This window comes from Manduca sexta, chromosome 23, assembly GCF_014839805.1.
Source record: "Manduca sexta isolate Smith_Timp_Sample1 chromosome 23, JHU_Msex_v1.0, whole genome shotgun sequence".
Classification (NCBI taxonomy): Eukaryota; Metazoa; Arthropoda; class Insecta; order Lepidoptera; family Sphingidae; genus Manduca; species Manduca sexta.
This window is the reverse complement of record NC_051137.1, coordinates 4,922,548-4,944,308: the sequence shown is the minus strand read 5'-3', so window position 1 is coordinate 4,944,308 and position 21,761 is coordinate 4,922,548. Positions and strand designations below refer to the sequence as shown.

General features: G+C 33.9%; 1 protein-coding gene across 1 annotated transcript; it reads right to left on the bottom strand.

The window, feature by feature from the left end:
- Positions 1-1,959: 1,959 nt before the first annotated feature.
- Positions 1,960-20,910, bottom strand: LOC115452615 (ras-related and estrogen-regulated growth inhibitor-like protein). Its single transcript, XM_030181203.2, has 7 exons — positions 20,684-20,910; positions 9,824-9,916; positions 8,439-8,495; positions 8,158-8,258; positions 6,251-6,445; positions 3,612-3,789; positions 1,960-3,362 (listed from the first exon to the last, which is right to left on the bottom strand). Exons 2-7 carry the CDS (start codon positions 9,894-9,896, stop codon positions 3,259-3,261), a joined length of 708 nt encoding a protein of 235 aa, XP_030037063.1. The 5' UTR covers positions 9,897-9,916; positions 20,684-20,910; the 3' UTR covers positions 1,960-3,258.
- Between the last annotated feature and the right edge of the window lie 851 nt (positions 20,911-21,761).

The window sequence follows — 21,761 nt, the reverse complement described above, 5'->3', positions numbered from 1 at the left end:
TGACAGTTTGTCGTGTAGTGGCGAGAAGTGGTGGTCCACAGATCGATCGGGGCACGCAGCTGGGGTGCGCACCCCTCTCATCTCGCCGCAGAGAGCATTGTTCGGGGATGCGAATTTGATTTATTCCACCGGCGCGTGTTGACCGGATCGCCATTTATATTTTCATTATATGCGCTTGTCAAGTGATAATCGGGTTATTGCTGTAATGTGCCAAATGTTCGACTAAGAAATAGATTTTTATTTCTTTCGTACATATAGAGCCAATTACCACATCGTTTAAGATTTGTTTTTATATACATAATAAACACACAACATTTTTATTGTATTACAATAATAATAATCACTAAATGGAACAGAGTTCATTGACCCATCATAATGTTGTCCAAATTCTGTATTGGTCTGACTAATATAAGGTTTGAATACACTAATGAAAATTATTTGTATGGTACTACGCTAAATATAAAGAATGATGACTACGCAGATTTAATCACAACTTTGTATCCATGTGGAGTGCTATTTTCTTTACTTTATTTTCGCCGCCTGTGAAGCATTGATAAATTTTGAATTTCGAATATTATTTATTATACCTAGTTGTCAAATCTTAGTCTTATACATAAAGGTGCCGGGGAAATTTCGTAATTTTAATTGTTTTGCCCAGAAATAAATAATAATAAATCACCGGAATGGAATGGAATGGAATCGATCGAAAACGAATCAACATTCGTATGCCTAATTTAGTCCATGTTCGCTTAGTACTTAATTATTAACTTATGTGTTAACTTCTCAGAAATATCTAAATATCTTCTCAAACTCTAGCGTTTATATTACTATTTTAGGATTCGCTATATTATGCCATCAAATGCATAAACAAGGGAGGGAGTTTTAAGAAAGAAAGAGATAAGAGAGGTAATATTGTTTTTGTGTGGTCATAATTCTCAATAATAATGAACATGTAGGTATATTAATTTTTCTAATATTACGAGCTCATATGCGGTTGTGGCTGTGCTAATTTTGCAATAGACAAACCACTTCCTTACGACAGCGATACAGCTTTTATTTTTATACAGAATGATGTCAGCGCCGCGACTGCCCCATGCCCAAAAACGGCAGCACCGGCCAGAATTTTAAATTACTATAGCAACAGAACATTGCGCTCGTAACTTGCGACATTAGAATATTTTCCATAAAATCCAGTAATTACAACTTCTAAATTTTTTTATCTACTAAATCTTTCTACGATGATTAGTGTGTCCCTATCCTAAACCACTTGGATATAATATATGAGGAATCGGCAACTAGGTTAACTGAATACGACTGAAAGCGAGATAAAAACACCATCTATCTCTCTGTAGTGGATTTATTATCCAATTAGATTACGGAGGTAATGTGTGAGATAACGGGATTTCCCTGTTTACAGGCGACAGTCCACTTTCAGCGGAAAACATGCGGAAAATTTGTTTACGTTTTCCTCGGCCCAGTATTACTAACGTTATAGCCATGTGGGTTTCAAATGTAAACTATTTTAAATGTTATTTGTTTTGCAATGTTGTGTTTATGTTTTTATCTTTCTGTTGAGTGCGGCATTTGTAATCGGGACCATCATAACAGTAACTCGACAGACTTTTTTCTCCTATTTGATTATTTACTTATTTTTCTGTCCAAATGGTAAAATGTTTAGAAATATGTGTTTATATTTTTGTCGTTATATAATTTGACGGAAAGTGGGATGCCTGTATGCTGGAAATGCTGCTACTCACCAGCATTTTAAGCATTGCATACTCATGCGATTTTGTCCGCTGGTGATGTTGTCGTCTATATATAAATGTTCGTAAATAGCTACGCTATGGTTATACGAAAACATATTTGAAGCCAACTACTCAGTTAGACGAGTATCTAAGATGGTATATTTACTATGACTGATAAGCTCGTAGTTTGGGTAAATTTAAATGAAAGCACGTGTACATTGATTATGTAAAGAAACGTTTAATATACAATAATTATTAAAGCTTATTATTAAAATTATTTACATACTTATTCCAATCAGTTCCGACCACTTTTTAGTCTTCATAACAACTTACTACATTATATACATTTTTCGCATTCCACAATTCAATTTCATTTAGACATATAATTTTTCTAACAGTGTACATAAATATTACACCCTGCAACTCGATTATTAATTTTAATTTAATTATATCCATAATAATTTCATTTAATAAATAGACAATATGGAATTGCAGAGTGGTTATTCTTTGGCAACATTTATTTATGTAAAATAGACATGTATAATTTACGGTATGATAGAATTTTCTAGATAATAATAGCTATAATATTTAAACATTTAATTTCATTGAAACTGACCATGGTTCATTCTTGCATAGCATCCAAATGTCTTTTCACAGCCCTTATTCTATGACTAGAAACTGACTAATGTTATAACATCCATAGCAACAGTGAGTATAATGTGATAATGTAAATATATGAATATATCTACGGCTCCACGTAATTAAGTGTAAATACTCTTTGATCATGTAATATTGAAGAGTTTAGACGACTATAGTCAGTTTATGTACAGCTTCTTAGGACTAATATCAAAATACATCCATACAAAGCACTGCTTAGCTTAGTTGAGACTTAGTTTAATAATACTGTGTAAAAGTAGAAAATTGTTAGAAAAGTACATATTACCAAGGTACGTATTTTAGGCCGTATCACTTTTTAACGTTATCTTGTTTTCCAAGAAAGTGTTTTGTAACTGTTAGGAAATCAAATCTGATACAATTTTAACTTGTTACTGTAGGCCGCTTTGTGCGTAATTTGACCAAAAAATTAATCATTATGTGAAGGAATATATCAATAAGAATGAAATAAATGAGTATTCATAGAGAGCTAACACATAAACCATCAATCCAATCAACATACAATCTTTGGCACAAACATACTTGAATAGCCAGACGTACTAATAGCAATTATTGTCAAGATTTATTCATACATTCTTTAGACGCACTACGTGTGCAAGATGCAAGCGCTACGCGAACTCAAATGCACTTAAACTAAAACAGATCTTTGGTAACAGTCAGTGTTTGACACAGAACTTTGCAGTCTGCAGTAGGGCCCGGGGGCACCGTCGCGTTTAATTTATATGGCGGATAGCGGCGGCGGTGCTGAGAAGCGGGCGGGCACGGGTAGGCAGGCGAGCCAGACGGCGCCGGCGCCGGCGAAGCATCAGCGCGCACGGTGCGCGGGCGCAGCCGACGGTCAGGGGGCCGCCGCCGCCAAAGCTGGGCGCGATGGCGCGGGTACGCGTGGGCACACCACTACCGACCCGCTACGATTTGTCTGGCTGTTGTTTGCTGCACCACCTGCGATAACCAAGCAATGATATATTTTATTAGATACTTGTGGTGGCAATAGGCCCTTGTGTGAACATTCTTGCGAATAAATGGTATTACCTAGTACATCGAGATATTTTCTGCATACAGATTATAATTGAGGAATAAAATGTAATTCGCCATTTAAAATAAAAGTGTGTTAGAATAAAGGAATTGTATTCGAGTACCTAATTAAACCAATGTATAGAATGGAAATACGTTGAATGGAAATTTATTTACCTATTAACGAGCCGAGCATCTTTGTGACGGAAAATTTGCGCGTGCGCTGGGGCGTGCGGACCTCTGCAAGCAATCTGTCGACACACCGGTACAGATCACCAGAGTTGTCGGCTACGCTCGCCTCGCTGAACGAGGCTCCGTGGGCGGCGCTCACTGTCTGCCCTTCCTTTGTTGATACCTGCAGCAAGAGAAATATAAGTTTAGTATGATGAAATAAATCTTTGGGGTAATTAAATACTTGTCAGCGTCAAGATTTATAATATATATATATATATATATATATATTTTTTTTTTTATTAATTTTGAGTATACAGAGTCCGATCGCAAAGATATAAATAACTCTGCGCATATCAAAAACTAATTAAAGCAAATGCAACTATTTCTATTACACCAATAATATTGTTATATAATGCCAGCACTTGGTACAAATAGGACTAAAAGCTATTTTGGTAATAAAGATCGAAAAAAATCTAAATTACTTTTTTCTAAGTTAACTTATAAAATGAATCTCATAGCAACAGTCTCGAAGTGATTTCTTAATTAAAAATTCATCGCAAACATAGTTAAATCCCGTCGAGTCTTGAATAAATTTACGTAATACAGTTTCCAGAAGTGTTCCCGAATAAGGTTATATTCTAAAGAATATCTACTCATTTACGCTCAGAAATGAGAAATCACGTTCATTTGTTACGTAAAATTATATTGTTCTAAGCTTCGTGAAAACATTGTTTTTCGATAGTCAACAAGAGTTTGTTTGAGTTACTTTCAACAAAAGTCGTTTGGTAAGGTTTCTACAAAACGAATGGAGTATCCCGAGTTTTGACATGTTATAACCGTTTTAAGTTTACTTTTTTTTTATTTAAATTGCATACTACGAGTGTAGAGTTAGATCTATATCTTTACGTAAATAGTAATAAAAAGAAGAATCAAACGTAATGTCGCCGTATGTGTAAACGCCAAATTCCTATCACAAAACCTCCCACGCCCGCACTTCCAATCTCAAATGCAAACTCAATTCTATAACACGACTATCTATTTCTTGAAAGCTGTCGATCTGTAACCGTATAAATAGCTCCGTCATGCGATGAATTGAAAGGCGCAATTGTTGAGGGAGACAAGTTGAGTGCTACTCTTTGTCTTCGCGAAGACAATGTCGAACTTACACAATGTGGCTCCTAGCTCCGTTACTGGAGAGCTATTCAGCATTTAGTGGAGAGTACTGTATTGTTTTCTGTTTGCATTCATATAACATATATCATGGTTACGGCCAACTTTTAATATATATAATTTCTTTTTAGAATACGTTGAAAATCCCTTTGTATAAATTGTAAGATAACAGTGGCTTTAAAATAAAGCATAATTACAATTAGTAAGACTCGACTTCCACTCATTTCATTGAAACTGCGAAAAAGCGTAACACTCACATATATTAATAAAAGAGTATTCCGTTACGCATTTTGTAATAACTAACATTTCTCTTAAAGAGATTTCGGAAAGCTGAATATGGTAAACAAGCGTAAAATCGATATAATATGTAAATCGACACGTAGCGCGTAATATTCCGCGCTAGCCTCGACGGCCGGTAAATCAATATCAAAATTATAAACAAAGGTGTAGAAGCAATCAATCGTCGAACTGAATTATTAGCGTAGAGTTTATGCAATACTTTGATTCGTTTTTAAACTATGTGTCGATGCGATGATACGTCAAGGACGATAGACTTCCTCAATAAAATGCCAATCGGGTTACATTTATACTGCGTTAAAACGTGCGAGGGTTGAGGCTATCGTTTCGTTGATACCATCAAATTCAATAGTGACTATACAAAACCGCCTACACACAGCGATGTCAGAGCAAATGCTGCGAATTGCGATGAAGTAGATTGTGGAAACGTCTCCATGTACGACGTAATTACATTAAACAAGCGATAAATAAAAAAATAAGGTATTTCAGTTAACCCAATCCATTGCTTGCGACATAGTCTATGTTTCATTTATATTGTATGATTCAATTATTATAAAAGTATTTTTACGTGAAACAAATTCGTCGATACCAGAGCTATTAACTAATTGAAGACAAATTTCTTTGGCACGATTTTTTTCTTCTTTTCCTAGATTACGTCTGGAGCTTCAAATTATTTGAGACAGACGATTTGTATGCTCATTTTATTTATGATTTATTAAAAGGCGGAAACTATATTTTACAACCAGTCAACTCATATTCAAAAGATTAATGTGATTTATATCCTTTTTAACTACTTTATTATGGAAAATTTTTAGACATTTTTATTTAAGTAATGGTTTTATATTTACTAAATTCAAATTAATTTTCTCTTTCTGATGTAATTACGTCAATGCATATTATTACGTGAATAAAAACTTTTATTTCTTTCATGTTATTTTTAAACATTTTCATTTACATTCTGGCATACGTTCTCGCTTATTCCCGTAGGGATGAGTATCCAGATTATACTAACTGAATCCAATGATGAGCCGGGCCTCTAGTACAAATATTTTTCTTAGCAAAACAAGTTTTTAGAGACAAAACAACTGTCTTAATGTTTTTATCCTTATAACTAATTATTTATTTGAGGCCCCAATTTCAGACCAGATTTAAACATATGATTATTTAGTATTTACCTGTCTCAAGTGATCCAGATCAGTTTTATTGCCAAGCAAAGCGAGTGGCATGGTATGCGCTGTGCCGGCTGGACTGTGTGACGGACTTGTACTAGCGGGGGCTCGCTTCAACGCGCTCAAAACTTCAGTGGCGTATTCAAAGCTGCTTCGGTCCGTTACAGCATACACTAATAAGCACGCATCTGCCCATTGGATCTGTAACAAGAAATACGAATGTTTTTACGAATTTTTTTCTTTTTAACCTGATAATTAAAAATAATAATAAGATAAAAATGCAATAGATTTTGTTTTACCACTCTGTAAAAAATAGTCTTTGAACCTAAATCGACATCAAAAAGCAACACGTTTGTTAGTATTTTTATTTTCCAGAACGGCGGAGGCACTAAGATTAACAAAGTGAAAGAAATATATGGCACGCATTAAAGAGACTAGACGAAGAAGAATGCACGCGATTAATTACTGTGTTGGAGCCAACATTCCTGCGTAAAATTAGCTGTTGGGGCAATTCATGGGCGCTCCCACGCGGCACGACGCACCGCGGATTACGTTCGTTTGAACTCTTCATTCATAGTTACGGAGGGAACAAATAATGTTCTATCATATTAGATTATATAAAAAAGTAACATTTATTTTTTGTGAAAAAAAAAATAATGACGCAACCGGACTATCAGAGCACAGCTTTTTGCAAAAGTTATTTTTTTTTATAAAGCATCTTTTTTATTAAAGATAAATATGAATGGGTAAGGGAAAACTATAATGGCTGGATGTTATGACACATTTCACCCTGTTACATTTTGCATACGTCCAAAATGAGGACATCTACGCCATGTTTCCTTTTTATTTTTTATTTAAAGGTAAACAAAACACTTTTAAATCAGTCAAAAGTGTTTTAAGAAAAATGTCTAGACGTAACATCTTAACTTCAAAAGGTGGCACAGTTGGAGACGTTGGCCGATACATTTCAATGTGTCAACAAATCAAACAGGTCAGCATCGTGTAGTAACTACTATTTATAACATAGCAGTGTAAACATTGTGAGTCATGCAGTTCGGTAGTACGGGTCACTGGAACAATTCTGGAGCCATTTCATGCTTCTAGCATTATATTTCAGACGATTAACCTAGTTGCTAGAACATAAAACGGGTTCAGTCTATGGATAATCTCACAGTTGTTTGCGGAAGGGTTTGGCGAGTGCATCCACCGCTAGGAATTCGTTCAAACTGGGATTCAACACAATAACATCTACTGAATTATTGAGGAGCGTGAAACCTATTTCATAAGCCGCGACTCTTGCTTATTTTGAAGAAGAAAGTAAGAGATAAATTCGTTATATAAATAATTTAGAGGTTAGAAAAACAAAATTCTTTAGGTTTAAATGTGCAACCTATAAAACCCTCATAAAAATGTTAAAAGAGCTCAAAATACCATAAACTTTTGACCTTCGTCTTTATTTTTATGAAATTTGAAGCATCCTTAATCTGGCTGTGATTTAGTGATTTTATATTGTTGTTTAGAGAACCAAAGGTCGGTCTACTGTTGGTTTATGATTTTGACTTCAAGGTGAAGTTTACCTACTGGGCAATAATCAAGGACCTTGTTGCTGGAATTAACATTACTGCCAGTTTATCGACATTAAACCTTAAGTTCCTTTGAAACTCTTCCACCTTTTTGTTTTCTTAAATAATGGTTGAAATTTACATGTAAACGTGTTATCTAGCAGATGTAGATTGTTTAACCGAGTAATCTTGTTTACTACATTGCAATTTATTGCGGAAAAAAATAGGATTTTATAAATATTATACAAATCGAAAAACCGGCTTACAATGTTAGTTTACAATGAAGATATTGATGTAAATGCTACATTTTTAAAATTTTGGAAAGTATGTCAAATATCGTGGAGTACAAACCTGTTCAGCTGGGAATTTGTCAGAATTAGAACCAGATACGTCGATTACTTCTAGTTCAACTGGTGTTCCATTTATTGGTACTGTTTGTTTATACAGGAGATCTGCAAACAAATGAAGTTATTGAATACCAATGTGAAAGATACAACGCAATATTGAAGTCTAAGTCATGTGTATTGAACAAAGAACAAACAGAATTAGTACACTGAGAAATTAAATGGAGGCCGCTACGGCAATATAGTTTTGAAGCTTATAAAAGTTCATTAAAAAGGCATTACTCTTACCTGTGTTTGAGTGGTACTCCCCGATGTATCTCCTTGTTAAGTAGCGAACGATTAGAGCTGAAACAAATTCAATTGTGTTATTTTGTGCCACCTGTACTAATATTAATCATAAATAATGTTAAAGTAATTAATTGGCATTAGTGACTCTGGTGATCATCGTATATGCTAATTACTTGAATTGTGTACTTATTGCCTATAAATTTTATCTGTGTATTTACTCAAATATATTTTCTAAGACAGTTATAAGAATCCTACGGGATATTTGCTTCAGTAATTTCGTTTATGTTACATCACCTACTGAGCTCACGAAATTCAATGACATGTCATTGTTTTGGCAAACTTACGATTTTGAAAACTAAATTAGTTTCAGAGAATTGCGGTGTGAATTATTTTGCTGCATTGCGTAAAAAGTGTTATGCATGCAATATAGAATATTGAAAACAATGTACAAATGATAAAATTAAAAACATCTGAAGGTCGTTTTAATTAAACTTAGTAACCGGGTACCCTTAATAAAATGAGAGAAGGAGGGTTAAAACAAAAACAGAGGAATTCACGTTGTTTTGATTAGTACGTTGAAACACAATTAATAAAAACAATTCTCGTTAAGAAATTTAATACCGTTAAGACCGATCCATTTTCAATAAGGTACGTTTTAACTGTTTTTATTGTAGAATGTTTTTATTTTCCAAAGAATGTCAATTGAAGTTTATATTTTGTTTATAATGTGAACTCCATCAAATCGTGACGGACATTTTCGGCCATTTGGGTCACGAGGTACGACTAATGGACAGATCTGGGTTTACAAAATTTAATTTATTCACATGCACGCCCCAAAAATACCGAGCGTCGTAAACACCTACCGGGTTAATAATGAAGTGATATGACTGAAATAGTTTTATCTCGTAATGTGAAGTTTTTTATGCAGCGTGGTGATAGACCCCTATTATATTGTTAGATGGAATGAACATGGTGAAAAGAGGGTGAAATAGTTTAGTTACGCCTCTGTCTGTTCTTTTGGGAAAGGCGTCTATGTAAGTTTTATATCTGCAGGCATAACATACATAACATACATAACATCACGCATTTTATCCCCGAAGGGGTATGCAGAGGCGCAACTAGGGCACCCACTTTTCGCCAAGTATGTTCCGTCCCATGATGTGATAGGGGGCGAGCCTATCGCCATATCGGGCACAAATTCCAGACTCCGGGCTGATACTGAGCAGAAAAACCCAAATATCAATTTGCCCGACCCGGGATTCGAACCTAGGACCTCAGAGCGCTATAGTACCGGACGTGCAATACAACTACGCCACCGAGGCAGTCAGGCATAACGATGTAGTTACAATTCCACATTTATACGGTTTGTTATGTTTATTACTCACCAGATTTGCCTACACGCGAGCTACCGATGACTGCGATGCGTACGCACGGGAGGCTGGCCCGTTCGTCCCTCATTTTCGCAGGTGAATGGATTTCTGAAACAAACAAAAATATTTATAGCAATCATTATTCATGAAATAAATCAAACGTGTTGACTTTTGTCATTCATCGGTATTTTAAAGCAATTGATATTTGAAAACACATGAGCATATTTTAGGTTATTGATTCTATGGCTTTATTATATTATTTTGCATACAAAGCTTTTGGAACGTTTGCATTCGTCGTTATAATTTTGTAGGTGTCTATATAGGCCATCAGACAGAAAAGTTTTAATACATTTGTACGTAGTTTCTTTATTTTCGTAGTTATTTATTTCTTTATAAATAAATTTCTTGCAACCTTCACCCAATGGTCTGTAACTATCGTCTGACCCAATTTCGACTATAATTTCATTGAGGTAACGTAATTTTTAGTCGCATTCCGTTTTACTTAGTTGTAGTCGTTCCCGGATGACGTCCGAGCTGCTAATGACCGCCGGACCACGTCACAGCAAATGTTTAGATGCCACTTGTGAATGCTCTGCTTGACGAGATTTTATTTTAATGATGACAGCATGAACAACATTTCTGTCTGAATGCATTTTCGTGTTCAAGTTTTAAGTATCTATTTGTAACATGTGCTAAGAATAGTGACATTTTATAAAATTATGGTAATAATTATGAATTTAATGTTCAATTTCACTTGTTACAGAGGATTCCAACGATACGCCAAAGGATCGTATTATTAGTATATTTACATTGCCTTAAGTTTCCACAGAACTGATTTGGAGCTAGCTACATTTAATAGTTCTCTTAACTTTCGATAAAGTATTGAAATATATGATACGTCAAATATTATATTATCATCATAGTAATGTTTACATGATTTAATAATATGAAAAGAAGCATGCAATTTAAAGCTACTTCATTATATTCTAATTTCCATGGAATCCATCGAACTGACATACCAACTGAGCAGTTAATTAAAAATCTAACACAAGTCATAAACGCCTACGCGCGGATATCGTTTACATACATATCGATAGCTTCAATCGTGTCGTTTTATAATTTAAAACGTACCACTAGTGTGACATACGTATACATCGTATTTTTAGGAGATTCTGCGTCAGCGCCTTGCCTGCCCACTGGTTGAATAACCTATACAAACAGTTGAATAATACGGGACGTGCTGACGTTTTGACAATGTACTACCCATTAAGTGTATTGGCAGAAAGGTTGGTGTTCAAGGTCCCGAGATTTCAGCGCAATATCGGTTTTCATACATTTGTTACGTGCGGCATATTCAATGGACGTAAATAATTACTAATAGGCGGTTTTTACATACGGATGATTTGCTACATTATTTTTAAACATTGTTTTGTTTATGTTATTGATAAATTTATAGGCACTGTGATTATTTTTATAAATTGAAATTGACGCCAAATTTTAAATTGTAAAGTTTTCGTCCATTCCTTCATTAAAACTTGGCAAGGGTTCTTTTTCAGACAAAGAAAGTTACATTGCATAATTTATTTCAATCATTCGAACATACGCACTGAGATTGACGTTCGTTAGTGACTTGTAGCTTGTTACAGATATTATTATGGTGTAATGATACAGTTTTGTAATTAATTGTTACATTAGTTTTAAATTAATTACAGTAATTACACACACTTTTAACATTTCCATTAAATTACACTTTCAACACAACGTATATAACGTCGTTTCAACAAGTTTTCTAAAAGCGTAAGCAAATGTTGGCGTCGATTTTCCGTTGCGCAATGTTTGACTTCCTAAATTTCCAAATCAGATCGTACCGGTTGCTGTCCAGAATGATACTTTGCGACTGTTCATTACTTTTATTTTAAATATTACTGTTAATGTTTCATTTTTGTTAATCAACTTAATATTTCGGTTCTATAGGTTTTTTACTGGTATTAATGATTCTTACGTAGACTGCAAATTCATTAAAAATAAATGTTATCTTAATTCACCTGGCATTAGTCCTCGTGACCTTGTTAACCAAATATTGTTTTGATAGGGGCTCATTCACGTTATTTTCGTGAAAATTGTTAAAATGTTACCTACCGCTTTAATAAATTACACGTGTGGGATTGAAGCAATAAAATAGAATTGAAAAATTACTGTCTCCATAGACACCACTTTAAAAAAAATGTTGGCATAGTGAACCGCTGGTGACCGGACTCGCGAGCGGCGACGCCGTCTTCCTTTATTTATATTTGGCGCCAAATAATATCAGACAGTCGCCAGATGCGACTGAATGCCAAAAGAAATGTCTGTTTTTAATTCCATTTTTCGTATGACGTTAATATATTATTAAACTTAAAAGTTATAACGTGCTTCGTGTTCAGGATGTGACGTTAACAGCATACTAAATACGGATACTTATTGTTGCTTTTAAAATACGTCCTTATAATGAACTTTGGAGTTAAATTTGCGGCGGAATATAGTTTAGATAAGAAGCTAACAAATTGTGAACCGAGGTGCAAGATTTGAGTTATGTTGCGTATAAGTATATTAAAGACAACATGCATTGCAAATAACATTAAGTGATATCATGGAATACATAGTACTGTAATATGATAAATCCAAACTGAGGATAGACACGCACTCAGATTTGAGTCCTAATGTTGATAGTTTGTATCGTCACTAGCACCACGAGTCCATGTCATTGGCACTCTTCCTTGCCAGTCAGATCAGTCAGGTAACCGTCAGTTATAACATTTACGAAGACCGCAGCATTCCTTTATGATAATGACTATCTAAACTATTATAAATATTGATTAAATTACATCATAGAATTGCTTTATATGCATTATAGTTAATTATTGTTAATTTAAATACAAAAATCGTCTAACTAAATATGTCACTGACAGAGCTAATTCAAGAACGTACAAAGTGCTTTATTCATTAATACGCCGTAGAACATCCGCTTCCTTTGCATAATATCATTGCATAAAACTCATTGATGTCTCCTATAGTCGCCAAAACACGTGCCGGCTGATACGGATGACGCAATTACGGAATTACGAGATGTCACTACAATTCCAACCGCAATATTCGATACACACATGCCCGCGACACGGGACTCGAGTTTCTGTGTTCCATTAAACGGAATACTTATAGATCAGGACGTCTTTCATCTATAAATGACTGATAGAATAATTTAAATTACATAAGTATTTACTATAGTATGCTGTGATAAATTTTGCTTAGGGAGTTAAAGCAATCCGTTAGCAATGTGCGCATTTACACTACTTTCCTAGTTAAAATATTTTAATAGATGTAGCATGTGTTTTTCAATATAAATGCCAAGAGAATTGTTAATATAAATATAAACTGAATCGCAAAATTATATGTAGCGTGGAAATACGCTGTCGACGCAGGCACCGACGCAATTTCAATGTCAACCACAGAACAAATATCGTTAATGTCAACGTTTTGTAATTTTATTGTGTTTCTACAATAGGAATTTATTATTTCAATATTATCTGCTCTTTTGTGCGTTTATATTGTTCCACTTAATGTTAAGAGCGTAAATATTGCGATGCGCGTAGGCATAAAATATATAGGCCTAGTTCGGTCATGAACATTAACAATGTAAGGGGAACAAAACTATGTGAAACATCGATTATATAAAGAAAGAAATACGAACTACGTACAATAATTTCAGATTAATGATGGGCAATCAAGTTGACCTTTAACGTAAAATTGGTCCTGTTATTCGATATTCGGTTGTAACGCCGAAGGTCTGAGATCTCTGGAGGGTAAAGGACAGGACCTTGAAAGCAAATCGTTGCAGGGTGTTCATTTTCCTGCTTAATGGTGAAGGTCAGTCAGCCCTTGGATCTTGAGCTCCATGTTGACACTGGCAGTGAACAGAGGCCGAGGGTCTCATAACAAATTGCTTGCGATCCTAGTACACAGAGATTGAGTGTAAATAAATGTGTCGTTCTTTCCTCAGCTTTCGTAACTTAAACTGCAATGTTATTATTATCCGAAATGAAGTTATTTAATACATGTTTACTTTCATATTCTAGGATAGTATTATGTATTTTTCATTTTCTGTTTATATTTATAATTAAAAGGATCAGGTAACTTTTGTATTTTTAATTTCATTAGAAATTAATTTTCGGAACTCTTTGTAAAGATAATCTAAGAAGAATTAACATCTGCCCACGTACTGTCTGGTGTTGTTCTTATTTTGGAGTTAAGCCCACACTTTAGAAGTATCCCTAACAATCTTATTTAGAGTTAAAACAACACATATTACGAGCAGGAACAACAACCGATTTGGTAATAAACCTAGTGGTCGGCATCTAATCTCCAAAAACCTAATTTTATACTATTAAAACATATTTTTTTGCCCCTGATTTAAAACGTGGAACTTTGAACATAAATCAATAAATTACTTAACTAACACGAACTAAATATAAATAAGAGAGCTTTCGTTATGATATTGTTATGTAATATCCAGTTACACTATTGGTCGATATTTCGCACGAATGAATACCTACAATTTTATTTTACGTGTTCATTATTTTTTGTTACGTTCCGTATCTTCCGCAATAAAATACTAATCGCAAATTTAAGCAAGCAGACAAGATTATAGTTTTATAAATTTATTGTTAGGTATTATGAATTAGAACACATAAATTGGTTTATAGCATTACTTCGCAGCCACTTCTCCGGAGGTCGTATTGAGTTATCAGGCGCCGCGCGGACGGCGTGTTTGAACTTTTTTGGGATAAACATTATTATAAAACTAGTGAATGCTGAAGGTATGGAAGTTGACAGTGTCTGCGAGGTGCCTTATTATAAATATACTGTGGAACAAATTTTCTCACCTGGCACCACTAACAAAATGTCATTCATATAAATGTAATGGGGATTCCAAGCCAGCAATTATCACGCATCTGCTTATAGTCGACCCGAATAAAGAGGAACAAGGAAAGGAGAATTACTCATAATTTTACTTTAAATTTTGATTTATGTTGCACGGAATGTTACCCCGATACAGAAGGTGTTCACACACATTTATGCTAACACTAATACATTAGTGCTAAATAATTGGCAAGACCGAAGCGACAAAAAAAAGTTTTGCGACAAAATATGAACCTTTGATCAATATCATACATTGTTTATTTGAGTATTTGATTTGTCTTAACACAGACTAAATAGAAGCCTTACATCTGCTATTTACATTATAATTACATTTCCCGTTTAATTGTTTCAAGTTTGTACACCTTACGAGGTTACCGACTTTGGAGTCAACGCTCTGAACATCAACTCACTTTATAGCCACATAGAGTGAATGCCATGTAAGGTAAATGGTTGTAAATGCGAAAATAATTCACGTTGAATGAATTTTTTTGTCATAAAAATTTCATTTCCTCGTGTAACGTTGAAGATCAAATGAAGCCGTTGTTTGTTGAGCCTTTTTATTTATGTGCATACATTTCACAGGTCGTAGAACTTTTATAAAAACGTGCTGTTGCACATCACAAGTGTCTATTCGTATTTATTTATTTTACTTTTAAAATTTTTCAGTTTTAAAATTATTATATTGGTATAAAAACCGCTAGATATGATGTGTCATCTAGTAATTATTTAGCTATGTATGTATTTTATAAATTGTGAGACATCATGATAAACTCGGCCCAAAAGAATTAATTCAAAAACAAAGCATACAATTGATTAGAAACAGCCACCTACGCAATGGAATACAATGAGAATGTCAATCAATTTCGGCGTCATTGTTGAGGATATTCACGTATAATTTTAAGTTTACATGACCCCTGTTTGACCAGAGTCAGTCGGTCATCTGAATCGACCCACCTGGGATCTAGCACTTAAATAAAAGCGCCTTACGTTGGAGCATTATTAAGATTTCACGTTCTTTATTTTAAAAAAATCTATCGCTTAAAACACAAAAAAATTTTAAAGACGATTCTTAGTCTGTAGTAAAATTTCTTTTAACAATATTTTAAGTAATTAATTTTAGTAAATCATAATGGAAAACTTAATTAAATAGCATCTTCCTATATTAAACAGGGAACATATCCGCCGGCCATTCGACTCTATTATTTTAAATTATCGTAACAAAATATCTCCGGACTGTTTTAGAAATATAATTAAGCATCGAAACCAATAAGAATACGATACGACGACCCAGTTTTCATTACTAAGAATATTTATTTCCCGATTAACTGCGTTGTAAAATCGTTTGTACGAGTAACAACTGTTACTCGGATCCAACGTGTACTTGACCTGATAATATATTTTTTTACGTTTGAATACTCACTGAAGTTGGTTACGGCGTAAACAAAGCGAATTCTGATCTTTCTATCCTAGATGAAACTGAAGACAAAGCAAGTAAGAAACAAACGGAAAAGTGACTCCTCTGTTGCATCGTCAAATAATCATATAAATTAACATTAAAATAAAATAAAAATGCTTTATTCATCACGTAGGCGAACATGGTTGCACTTATGATAAGTCAAGGTACATGAGAACATTTAACTATTACTTAATTAGATTAGCTTATATAAATAAAGACAATCTATATTGAAAATAAATTTTTACATTACTAATGTTACGGTAAAGCTACATCCAGAAATATGAAGAAACAACTAACAAACTGCGTGCGCAGGTAATGTGAATGGCAGTTACTATCTAAGCAAGTAGCAACTATCATTTGATATTATTGATTGTCTCATTATCGCATTCCGCTTAACGTTCCTACTACGATTTTTAACCTCTAAATCAAAGAAGATGAACTTCAAGTACTTTCGAGAATTAGTTACAACATAAACACTCGATATTGTGAACTTGGCCTAGTTATCATATTAACAATGCGTTTAACCCAGTCATGAAAGTTGCACAATATTTTGGCTGGCTCCCATGCGGTTAACACTGTGAAATTAGGCTAATGAGTGCTTTCAAGTGCAAAATGTCTGTACATCTTTTACGATACAGTCACCCGCGAAAGTAACTAAACAAGTCCAAAATTTCAAATCGCTGTTTCAACTCTTGTGTCCTTAATACTAATCGTTTTTCTTTACTTAAATAAAATTCAAAGGCCTTACTTTATTTGAGATAAAGTGAAATTAATATTTCGGTTAAAGTTAATGTGTGGAAGTGTTTTGAATAAGTTCAGCTACTTTTGCGGCCGACTGTAGATGGTTGAAGATCTTAGCTGTAATGTAACATTTTTTCACCATTTCGTATACTTGTTTCATCTTACGAATAGATACTTATCACTAATTAGCGATTGTTATTAAGGAACAAATCATTATTTTTAATTAAATGTGCAATTAAAGCAAATTTAAGAAGTCGCTGTTATCAACTTCTGGATTTTATTACTCCTAAAGGAGTAGATTTATTAATACGTATAAATATAATATAGAATTATATATAAATTATTATAATATAGTAGTGCAATTTTTAAACCAGCAATAATTTTAATTAAACAAAGTTTGGTAAACAAGCTTTGGTAAAACATGTTAATGACACGTGAAATTTAAAGCGACATGTGTCCAAGAACCGTAATATAAAAGAATAACGTACCAAATAATTTAAACGAAGATATGAATCACGATGCAGATTCACATTTAAGTGTTTTAAATGGAAAAATGTTTAAATCCGTATACCTAAAGGTTATTTTTAAAATGTATTTTTGAATTATGTTTCCAACAGTAAGAAATTCGTCCGTGTCGTAGATGTTTGTATCATGCGAGAGTTTGTTTGGAAAGTAAGAGCGAACGAAATTGTTTTTCTATTCGCATTTTTAGACGAGTACTCTTAAGCCAAGAGGAAATAAAGACAGATATAGGTAAAATCAACAATAGAAAATAAGGGGAATTCAGCACTCGTTGGTTCAGGTGAAGTCTATTAAGAATAATAATTAACAGAAGTGAAACTTTCCGATCGACTTGTAGCAGGAATATTTTAGCTATAAATCGAAGGTATTGGCACGATCGCATTTTGCGTCCTATTCCCGGCTAATGCTACCAAACTGTATAAAAAATCCGGTTTTCAAATCTAAACGACGAACAAATAACTCCACCTATACAAAAAACTGTAACCAAATAACTCCCAAACCGTGTCAAAACAACGATTGTTCAATACAAGCGGTCATACATAACCTAAAAAAAATGCCCAATGATTTAAATTACTCAATGTGAAAATATTTACGCACTCTTTATGTCGTAAATCAAATTTATCGCTCATTTTTCTGTTATTTCGCATATTGTTATAGGAATAATATTTTTATTAGACTCGAAGGCTCACAGGTTATATATTGTTGGTTTTCCGGATCTACTTTAAACGTTTAATCTAATGAATAGAGTTTTATCGAAGTTTATATACCGCTGAGAGTTACGAACGTTTCTATTCATAGTAGATTAAATAGCAACAAATTGAATGACATACTAAAGAAAGTGTTTAGGAAAATTTATCTAATTATATTGGGCCTCGAACTTCAAAGAACGCATATAGTGGAATAGAATTGTTGGAATACGATTAATAAAACGGTTGGGAAACGTATTTGGCTCATTCAGAGAGCGTATATAGTTCTTTGTATTGCCCATTTGTCAATATTGGCATCACCTAAACCGACTATAGGTGGAAAATTACCCTACACTTATCTGTAGACTGGTATTTTTATCCTCATTGCAGATAATGTGAATGTGTAGGTCGGTGTCCGCATATATTAGGTTTTGAATCCATAAACACAGCTGATCTACATTATTTTAAATTTCTAATTTCCTTATGCATGTTTTTATCAATAGTCGTATGTTAATTTGTTTGTTACGTTGAGAAATGAAGAGCGTAATCAAAATGTGTTTTAGTATTTCCGAAAAACATTAAAGATACCCTTGAAAGGGTGATCATTAAAATGAATTTACACTTGGAAGTGGTAATTTGACATTTTATTTGTTTGAACAGGCCGACGCAGCGCGCTGCGTTCAATTTGCAGCGGATGCAAATAAAACAAAGATTGTTACACATTTGTGGTAATCAGATATTTTAGTGCAGTATTTCCGGTCGTAGACGCATCGACGTCCGATATTGTCAAAATAATTTCACATGTTTAATACAATGGCTATTTATTGGGCGCAATATGTATGCCATTTAACAATGCATTCATGTTAATGTCAGTTCAGTGGATCAGTTCTATTAATACTAATATGAATATCATTATTGTTAATTATTCCCACTAATCTAGTTGTGTGTATATACTGAGAAGTCGGTGAAGTTTTGTATTTGATAACCTATATAGCTAATATATTCACGTAACTTATGAATGGTAAAAACCGTGACATAAATTTAAGATCTATGAGGATAGAGACCAGTGGCAAAGGGTTTAATTATCTGAAAGGGAACCCAAAACAACATAGAAGTACTAATAATATGCAAACATGTTGTCCTCAAAACGATCTAATAACCATTCGCCACTGATAGGTACGCATATACGCTATTGCAGTATCATAATATGGAGACATTCTCGAAAAATCAAGGATGTTATGTTCTCTCGATCCTTTAATGAATAACAGCAATAAGCTTTCAGTTCACGGCCCCGTATTATTTCTGTAAACACATGCATAGCACGAGTTTAGCTTTCGTATTTTACATTCAATATGTCCCCATCATTGCCTTAAACAGTTGTATTAAATTCATTTGCCCTATAAATATTTTGAAAATATTTAAAAAAACTTAATAATTTCCCCGTTATGAATATTATAAATTATAGAAACAATTAAATTCAAATAATGAATTTCATATTGAGGATGATTGTAATTACTTGGTTCGATGCAACGAAGTCTCACAATTTTCTCTGGCACTCGTTTAAAATATAAATTGATTGGTTTCGTTCAGCAAGAATAGTAATACCGTAGCTGATATTGAATCTTCAAGAATTCTAGCTAAATGACTTTCTCTTTACAGAATCTATTAAAATGGAATATGATTGGTAGCAGTCAGCAGTCAGTGCATAGAAAAATTGCACTAATTTAAAGTTTCATAGAAAATATTTTATTTTTCTTTATTTACTTTACTGATAATACTTACAATGGCTGTGTTGAAAAGTGTATTTATGAGTTTTAGTCCCGTTTAATAGATAAAATATATGTAATTGCGAAAATTATGATCATAAGCTGCCAGACATTTGGCATGTAAAAATGTGAGGAATCACTTCTCTCTATTTTCGCGTAGAGTCGTTGCCACGCTCATCAATCTCTTTACATTTTGTGAATATTATGAGTAATATTAAATGGTTTAAAAAACCGAGCTTTATTTTTGTATACAATTTAATTTTCTCATGTAATTAGCTATTGGAACGTATTTCTCTAAAAAAAAATGCCATAACATTCAATTGCACTTACGATATTAAAACGTTACATTAATATGACATATTTAAAGAAAAAAAGACAATTACAAAAAATATAAAGCATCTAAAGTACACACAAATACTTACTATGTAATTATAAAAATATGTGTGTTTTGTTTTATCTTTTTTGTTATGATTCATGAAGTCTCAACATCTTTTATAGCGAACATAAAATGTGAATCAGAGCAAATATAATTTTTATGTCTATGAAAGAATGCACAGATTCATAGTCGATCAATGAAAATAGCTTGCAACATACATAACCAAAAAACCAAAAACCTAATAAAACATGCATCCATTATGTAAATAAAAGGTAAATTTTATGCAAATGTGATTTAAATGCGTCGTACATGAATAAAAACGTTTACTGGAAATGTGCAAAACCAAGCTGAAACTATTGAATGAAAGCTCACTTGATTGTAAATATACAGGCGTCCGGAAGTAGCAGCAACAAGCTGGCTGCTGCCCGCAAACCACAACACTAATTAAACCTTTGAGTCTCAACACAACACTTTACATTCACTGTTCTTGCAGTTAAGTTAATATTAAAGCTATAATGATATTCTGTGGGCAAGGAGCTACGCGAAGCTCTAACGTGTTGTTCGCCTGAGCGTGCTCTAGCGACTGGGCGGCGCGCAGCCGTGTCAACTTATATATACGGCTACGGAGCGATAGCACCGGCCGCCCGCCCGTCGTTCGCTTTTCGTACATGCAAAAATATCGGTGGAATTCAGCGCCTAATTTTCGCTGTCACTGCCTTATGCCGACACAATGAGAGCATTGATCTCTGATCCGCATGCAACAACGACAACTGACCAAATTCTTTCAGTAATCGCTGGCCGATTTACTCATAGGATGTGTTCCCCGCCTTATAAGGGATTGATTTAGTGTTTCTGGATTTAGTCATAGCTCAACAGCGTCCGAGTGCACTTTCAACAGAGACTATTTGAAGAGCAATAATTATTCGCTTTATTGGCAAATCAAAGCATGCACATGCAGTTTACAGAAGTATTTGAAAACCGTTAAACAAATCGTCCGCTTGACATTAATAGTCCATTACTCGCTACACCATCTATATTTTTCAGTTATCACTGGAACCATAATAAATATACTGAAGACAAATTATGTTCAAACTAACAAAGAACTCATGACTTATTGTATTACCGCTATCGATCTTTTCGAAGCTTAAAGCGAATCCAACCGGCTTGAAAAAAAAAAACGAAATCGGCTCAAGGGTAAAACATTATAGTGCATCACACATAGGATTTCCCAAACGATTTTTATTGTTATTGGTCGATCCGACACACATTTCATCTCGTGAAATGTCGATGACTGATATACGTTTTCATTTTACGATTTAGCACTATCATACCATAAACATAACGTGATCGCCGCGAGGAGGAAAATTCGTGAATATATTTATATTATCTTTGGATTATCTTCAGGGAAAAATGTCTTGAGAAATAGCTGCTTTCTCTCCAATGTATCATG